Below are 8,605 nucleotides of genomic sequence, written 5' to 3'. Positions count from 1 at the left end.
GTTTTTTTGCCACCCACATTCATGGCAACGACCTTTACGTAAAGGACCAACAGAACCACGTTCATCATCAATTTTCAAAATCTCTGAAATCCTTTCTCTCGTCAGTTTAGGTAAGTTTAGTTGTGTACGTCTTTCTCTCAGATGAGGTTCAATAAGTTTCATGGCTAAATTCTCAATAAAGTGACGGCGTTGTAGTTTTGAGTTTTGATTGTTAGCTGTATGTATCACCTGACTATTAATTGTACTGACATTGAGCATAGCGTTAAATACAACCATAGGCCATCTTCTAGTTGCTCTGGCACAATTGTAGTTTGCACATAAACGGTCTACTACGTCAACTCCACCCTTGGTGTCGTTATAATTCAAAATAATCTCAGGTTTTTGAGTTTCTGTATCAACTTCAGCATTATTGTGCATAGTGCTATTCAGCATGACATTTTTGCCAGTCTTAGGAACATGTGAAACCGAATCTAGATAAAGGAATCTGTACCTGTATTTATTATGTTTTTAAAAAATACTATCTATAAAATTATACAAAAATCACATTAATCAAATACCATTCAATAAAATAATTAAGATAACAGTAACAATAGTACTAAGTTTTGATGTTATTCTAAGATTTTTTAAATTCTGTGCTAAATTCCATGTAAATATTTTACTTACTTGTTTGGTGACGCCGGTCTCACGGACCGGGTTGGCATTAAAACCACGGAACGTGCGTTCGCCGCGAAGCCACGAGCTGCACTGACTGTTTAGGACTTAAAAAGAGGCAGCTACTCGAAATCGCAACCCGAATAGACGGCGGGCGAAAAAGTTATTCGAATTTTTCGAGTCACCCGGTCTCTCAGACATATACGTCACCAATGGCGGGTTAAGTTTTCTGTAGCCCTATTAAAGTATTGAAGAGTCGTCGAGTCAAATTCAAGTTCATTCCTTCGTACCTGCTGCTGTTCTGGTTCATCGGAGTTTTGTTCGTTCCTTCGTGAATCGCGAAGAAACTTTCTGTTATGTTCACAAGTGATCTGAGTTTTCTCAATGTGCAAATGCTTTTTAGTGTTGTTGAAAACTTTGCGAAAAGACGCTTTTGGTGTATAATATTATGTGTGTTCATAAATAAAGTAAAATTATTAAATTCAAAAGTTTTTGTTTACTTATTTGCATTTCCATGTGCAATGTAGAATTTTTCCAAATCCATTGTTTTGAAAATAATACAATACGTACACCATAAAGATAAATATTTTCAAAATAATGGATTTGAAAAAATTCTACATTGTACATCATAAAAACAATAATTCTTTGAAGGTTATGAGGGCCTATGTGTGCGTAAACTGTGTGTATGTGTGCGTGGACTTTATGTATGTATGTGTGCGTGAACTATGTATGTATGTGAGCGTTACGTACGTAGGTTAAGTACAGGGAATTTAACACCAGGCTCAGTGTTGCCAGAAGGTTACTTTTGTAACCTTTTAGGTTACTTTTGAACTGCTGTGGTTACTTTTAGGTTACACTAATGAAAAGGTTACTTTTAGGTGATTTTTCGGAAATTGTAGAATTGTTACGGTTAATGTGATAAATTGAAAATTATTAATAATAACCGGTTATTATGAATAATTACCGACAGTCGCGGTAAAAGTGATAAATTAATCACATTTAACAGTGATTATTTAATAATTCAACCTTAGTACTAACAAATTTCATAAAAGAGAACAACATCTTGTGTATGTGCTCGTGTATAGCCAAAGTTTTGAACGTTTTGATATCATATATTAATATAATTTGGCATAATGCGTTTGGAATGTTTCTTGCATAATATTACTTTTCCATGATGCCTATAACATAATGTTTTGATTTAAAATGAAAAATAGGTTAAGGTGCGGCTGGGTGGGGCCATTGGGCCACCCCTAAGCCGCCTATTTAGTTTTATACAAACATAAATAACCTCACATTAATCACATTTACCAAATAATGCGGTAATTATTCATAATAACCGGCGATTATTCATAATTTTCACATTTATCACTTTGACCGTAACAGAATTAACTTTACAGGTTATTCAGTAAAAAATATTAATAGTGACAATTTAAAAATTATGTCATAAGTGCATTTAAACTGAATTTGATTTATTATTTGGTAAAAAAAAATGAGTTTTAGCGAATGTTTTTCGATAATAAAACGCAAATCCATGAAATTCAGATGATCAATTGTATTCATTTTCCATCCATGAACAACCTTACACAATCATCGCTCCGCACCCCCCCCCCCCCGTATGAAGGTTACTTTTGATTCAAAAAGGTTACTTTTTTTTATATTTCTGGTAATTTCTGACTAGACCCGACTGCCAACACTGACCAGGCTGTCAATTAGTAGGCTCAAAAATTTGACAGAGAGGGTTCTCTATTTCCTATGTATTACTTTTCTCTATGTTGGTTTGTTTGTTTTCGGCTCATGTTTCTTTTTTGGAGCTAGAATAAATTACACTAATTCGTCCCTTCCATTTATACTAAATAAATAACATCCTAAAAAGTTTTATTTTAGATTTAGCTTTAGTCACTAACAGTGTTTTTATTGTGGTTTTTATGCTCAGTGGTATATAAGTTGCACATAATTTACCTACTTTCTGTCGTGATATCAGACAGATTAGACAAATAAAAACCCTGACTCATTTAGGACTCATTCAAATTGAATTTATCGCTGTATAGAGAGACCTACACCGCTAAATAAGAAACTAACACAATGGCTGATGAAGTGTGTAAGTTGATTTTTTTATAAATTTAATTATGTTGTAATAAACTTTAAATATGTTGTAATAAACTTTAAATATGTTTTAATAAACTTTAAAATTATCTTACTAATATTATAAATGCGAAAGTTTGGATGTCTGGATGTTTGTTATTCTTTCACGCAAAAAGTACTGAACGGATTTTGATGAAACTTTACAGTATTATTGTTTATAACCCAGAATAACATATAGGCTATAATTTATTACGATCTGTGACAGACTATATTTCGCCGTGGGCAAAAGCTAGTGTTGTATAAAATAAATGTGGTAAGTTATTATAAAGTACCTAACTAATGACTTGAAAATTTTCAGTGCTAGAGAAATATTCCCACCCGTTCCACGAACTATTTCGAATTAGCAGTGGGGCTATGAGATTTAAGTTAAAGGGACAGGAGGCAAATATTTGGCTCACAGCAAGGGAAGTACCCTCAAAGGAACTATTCCAGGTGAAAAAATATTATTGCTATAACAGGACATAATATAAGGGCACAGTTGGATTTTTAATAAAATCAAACCAGAGATGGCTCAGTCATTATTCAATTTTCCATCTGGTATCTTACATAATACATTTAAAATTGAAATAATATTTTTGTGCATTTGTGATTTTTAGATAACTATTGCTGGACCAGTATGCCAAATAAGGAATCTGCGTAGCAACGAACAAGCAAAAGTTCATTTTCATGATAATATTATCAATAATGTAGATTTTACAGAATTCTGGATTTCATGTTTTCATCATAAAGTCCGCTTTGGTTTTGCCAGAGAGCATTTACCATTATTACTAGAATTATTTTATGAAGATAACGATAATTTTGCATATGAAGTTGGCTACATCAAATTTAACACTCCAAATACTAGATTTTCAAATATAGCATGGCTAATTGAAGGTTTGTACCTTTAAGTTTCATATTTCAACATAATGAGCTATGAAATTAATTTCTTGCCTAACATTATCAAATGATTTCAGCACCTCCGGCCCTAAACATTTCACCACTAACTCTACGAAAAGGTTTCGAGGGAAATGTGTATTGGCAGGACATGTATATTCAAAAATTACCTCTAGATGCTATAATTGGTGGATTTGAAAATGAACCTTCCTACATTATTAGAACAAACCTCAATCGGTCTCTGTGTCCAGGCAGATACCTTCTGTCCAAACATATTGCTTTATTACCTTGGGGTGGTCGAGAGCATCGGAGACAGCGAGATTTTCAGGTATCAACTTTTGTTATTGCTATTATTAATTATAATATAGCTTCAATATTACACATATTTTACTATTTTAACATGTTTTTTATAGATACTATGTGGCTTTGGGGTCGAGTGGGTGAAAACTAAAGGTAATGATATTCCACAAAATGCATTTGTTGCCGGTTATTCTGAAGTGCTAAATGAACCTCTATACATTGGACGGGCAATGTACGACGGAAACCTGTTGACTGGAAAAGTACATGCATTGTATAAGTTATGCTACCTTCCTTATAAGGGCAGAGAGATTGAAGTGCATTCATATGAGATATTAGTGCTGATAGATGGTAAGCGTCATACTATTTATGATGAAGATAATTTATAATTTTATTTTAGTCTGTGTTATTTTCTTCTGTTTAAATTATATGACAATCATTGTAAATAGTTATACTAAATCTACAATTAAATTAAACAAATATTTTAATACATGAATGTTTATTTTTTATTAATTACGTAACCTATATAAAATTGATATATTTATCATTTCAAATTAAATATTTAAGGAAAAAATACACATTATCATCACATAAACATATCTTAATATTATTGCAGTATCTGGTGCTCTAAAGCAAATTCTATATGATCAAGTTTCACCTCTGTCTAGTCCTAAAAAGTTAGAAAAAAAATTTCAGGTCGCGCAGCGAGTTGAGGCGAACACATACTCATACTAATGTAATATTTGGATACAGAACACGCACAACACATTCAAGTTCAATAATGAATACACTAGTTACATCGCATTGCTAAATGTTGGCGAGAAAGCGAGACAGAAAACACTTTTCAGAGGGCTAAGAGCTCGTTCCCACTTATCGGGTGTGTCGGGGCCGGATTTTAATCGTTTGTCGGTGTCGGCGCCTCTGTTCACACTTAAATCGGTTATCGGCCCGACCTAAGCTGGTTGGTGCCATTTTCACTCTACGGGAGGCGGCCACAGATAAGAATAGAATATACACGATGGACGTCGACGAAGCTCTAGTTGTGATGTATTATTATTTGAGAAGAAGACGAAATACAGCCAATGAAAGAAAATATTGCATGCAACCAATCCTGAGGGAAAAATTTAGTTTAGGAACATTTCGAAACTTAATAACAGAATTGAGAAGTGACGAAATTAAGTTTTTCAATTATTTTAGAATGTCGATAACTACATTCAACCATCTATTGGCTCAAATATCAGTGAGTATTAAACTACCAAAACACAAGATTTGGGGTGGCGGGAGAGGGTTATCGGCCCCGACATCCGACAAATGTGAACAACGCCATTCATAATCATAGGCGAGCGAGACCCGACACCATTTTTTTCCGAGCGTAGAGGGCTGGCAATACACCCGACATTTCTTGTCGGCGCCGTCACAAAATTGGTTTCCGATAAGTGTGAATAGCTTCATACATAATGTTCTGCCACTGGAACCTCCGATTAATATATGGCTCCGACAACCGACAAGTCGGAACTAGCTTTAAGTGTAAGTTTACATCAAATGTCCTCAATAGTGAACGCGTTAAAAAAATATTATGAAAATTTTAGTTCTTGAAAGTTTCTGTTAGGGGCGCTGTGCAGTCCGTCATACATTTAATGTAATTTTTTTACGCGCTCACTAGTGACAACATTTGATTTAATAAACTCACACTAAGCCCTCAGAAAGACTACGAATCTTTGCTTGGGTTGATCGCTTCAACTCTGGCTGCGCGACATTAGATAAGTAGAAAAATAAATAATAATATGCACAAGATATGGTTTCAACCACAATCTCTTCTTAGTTTCCGACTAGGATGTGACGACTATTTATTCAATTTTAAGTAGGTAATAAAGAATGCAGGGTATATTTCAAAGAAATAAGGTTCTTTTAACATTATAAAACCTTATGTAAGATTATCGATAATTAGCTAAATATTCATCATCACTACTATGTTCAGATCCTGATGGACTTTCAACATCTATATGATCAATAAATAACCTATTGGCACATCTTGCATTGATATCTGCAGACACTAATATTTCGAACTTTTTCTGAGCTACCTCTCGGCCTCCATATGCGATATAGCAGCATTTGTGAGAAGGTTGAACCTTTCCTGGAATGATTTGACCACTGTATAGGGCCCTTCCAACATATAGCGTTTCTCTGTCAGGGCCTTCGGAATAACCACCTTCAACAGCTCCCACTGGAATCCTATCTTCAAAAGATGGTACCCAAGTGCAGTCAAATCCACACAAGACCTGTAATGATTTTATGCCATTTTAACATTTGACTTACTAGAAATTGTAGTTTCGGATGCTTCATAATTTTCCATTCAAAAACACATAAAACATGAAATTAGAAAATTTGACTATTAAATAATCAAAATTATTGGCTTGGATAACCCACCTCAAATATATTTTTGCCATGTGATTCCCCACCCCATGAAATGTATCCTGTGCCTTGTGAAGGGACAAACTTCCCTGGTGTCAAAGAACCTCGGTGTGGTGCTCTAATTATGTAAAGCATCTCCTTTTCATATCCTCCGATAAGTGCTCCATCTGGTAATTGGTTATCAGCATGCACCCACACTAGACCTCCACCAGTGACTGACTTCATTCTTGGCTTTTCCAGAACAGGTGGCACTGTAAGTTATGAAGAAAATAAAAATGAAAGTTGAAGTGAGAAGGCATCAAGCAATAATTTTTATCATTATTGGGAAGATTTTTTTGCTAGATGAATGTATGAATCAGTGGTTTCTTACGTTCAAATCGCCAGTAGACTGGTGTTCTATCTGCCATCCCTCTTTCTCCAGATGCGAATGTAACATAACTTAAATCTAGATGGTGAACATGGGTTATAATTGGAAAACTGTCATCATTTTGGCCAAGTTGTATGCAGCCATTTCTCCAAGAGAGCCAAAATCTTCTGTATTCACCGTTACTCAGAATGTTAGGGGTAATAACAGATTTACTACCTCCCTCTTCTTTTTTAATCCATGTACGAAAATTGCCTATTACAACCTGAATATAATTAAGGTCATTAATGGTAACAATTCTGTTGGTGCATAACAAGCCAGTGTGTTTGTCTACTGTATTTTTTTACTTACCCAAACATCAACCAAATCTCCTGGTTTTTTGGCCAAACCTATGGCAGCGCTTCCAGCAGCCTTCACATCGAATAATATTGCGCCAGCTGACATCCTATAAAATACATTTTTATGGCTGGGCCATGTTGTTAGTTCTGTAAAAAATATTAATTATGGTTATCTGTGTAGTAGTGAGTCATTAGCATATTTTCTTAGTAATTTTTGTTGTGCAAGATAAATGCAATTTGCGCAACACTATTTTTGTTACTTGTAGGTTCTATATTACGAAAATTTATGAATTTTAATGAACTGGGTAACTTCACAAAAACTTACCGATTGGATCACCCATCGTAATAACTACAATGCTACTAAACACAGAAAACTGGTTCTAAAACCCGTAAGTTTAATTTAATATCAACTAATTAATATTTAACCACCGACCATCCGCGTTTCTTAATTTTTATTAATTTTCTCTGGATGAGGCGGTCTGTCGAATTATTTTATTTTGTTCGTTTTGACATCTGTGATCGATCCAGTGTTACCAACTCTCAAAAATATTTATCCCTAAAGTTGTGCCAAAAACCCCTAAAATCGCTTTAAATATTGAGTTTTCCCCCTAAAAAATATTTACAGTAGACGCTTTATAAAGTTATGCTTTCGGGGGTAGCGTAACTTTTAAAAACGGACATTCTGAGGCGTGATTAAGAGATTTGTAGCCAATAGCCAATTAGAGTGGGGAACTAATTTGAGGGGAAGGTAACTTTTAAAAACGTAACTTTATAGAGCGAAGAGCGTCTACTGTATAGTTCCAAAATACTGAACTGTCCTATGCATGACATTGACAGTGGGGCGCCACCGTCAATACCGGATCGCTGGTTCCGATTTTTGCTTTGTTGGAAACCATATAGTTGAACGATGGTAGCGCCCCCCTGTCATTGAGTTTGGTGGGACAGTTCAGCTTGGGTCATCTATATTAAGCTATTTTTTGGCGGTATCATCTGACATAAATAAGCTAATGTAAAAACATACTAATATACGCCGCCATATGCACAGGCTATAAAATAACCGCCAGTGGCGCCAGTACTGGCGCCAGTCACCACAATTTCAATTCAATGAGTCTCCACAGAGTGGTTGTAGAATTACGAACCAACTAAATGTCGTTATAAGTCCTCAGGTCAAAAAATAAATATTAATATCTCTGTTGGCTACATTGGTTTACACAAGAGCCATTTGTATTTATTAATCTTAAAAAAAAAATAATGATAATAATTAAAAATACAGGGTGTCCCAAAAACAATGGATAACCCTGTAACCATCGATAGGCCTCGCCATGGCCTCCCTAAAATCCAATTTTGACCCCAGTAAAAATACCTATCACCGTTTTCAAAATTTTCAAGTTTTTGTGCATTTTTAGAAAATTGCCACCTGCGATTAGTTTTTCTCATGCCATTTCTACAAATGAGGATACTTTTCAATCTAGTTTTTTTCTTTATCACAAGGGATAGTTGGGCTATCAAAAGAAAAGATTTTGCTAAC

At 34.8% G+C, this 8,605-nt stretch overlaps 2 protein-coding genes across 2 annotated transcripts; one reads left to right on the top strand and one right to left on the bottom strand.

Annotated features, from left to right (window-relative positions):
* The first annotated feature begins 2,393 nt into the window (after positions 1-2,393).
* Positions 2,394-4,459, top strand: LOC135087710 (uncharacterized). Its single transcript, XM_063982476.1, has 5 exons — positions 2,394-2,749; positions 3,092-3,225; positions 3,390-3,666; positions 3,747-3,994; positions 4,080-4,459. Exons 1-5 carry the CDS (start codon positions 2,734-2,736, stop codon positions 4,350-4,352), a joined length of 948 nt encoding a protein of 315 aa, XP_063838546.1. The 5' UTR covers positions 2,394-2,733; the 3' UTR covers positions 4,353-4,459.
* A 1,084-nt stretch (positions 4,460-5,543) lies between these two features.
* Positions 5,544-7,601, bottom strand: LOC135087703 (uncharacterized). The gene is made up of 5 exons (XM_063982461.1): positions 7,403-7,601; positions 7,091-7,224; positions 6,746-7,004; positions 6,391-6,626; positions 5,544-6,242 (listed from the first exon to the last, which is right to left on the bottom strand). The coding sequence occupies exons 1-5, from the start codon at positions 7,416-7,418 to the stop codon at positions 5,898-5,900; spliced, it is 990 nt and encodes a 329-aa protein (XP_063838531.1). The 5' UTR covers positions 7,419-7,601; the 3' UTR covers positions 5,544-5,897.
* Between the last annotated feature and the right edge of the window lie 1,004 nt (positions 7,602-8,605).

Source organism: Ostrinia nubilalis, chromosome 1, assembly GCF_963855985.1.
Source record: "Ostrinia nubilalis chromosome 1, ilOstNubi1.1, whole genome shotgun sequence".
NCBI lineage: Eukaryota > Metazoa > Arthropoda > Insecta > Lepidoptera > Crambidae > Ostrinia > Ostrinia nubilalis.
Note: the sequence above shows the minus strand (reverse complement) of the source record. Positions and strands in the feature narration are given on the sequence as shown.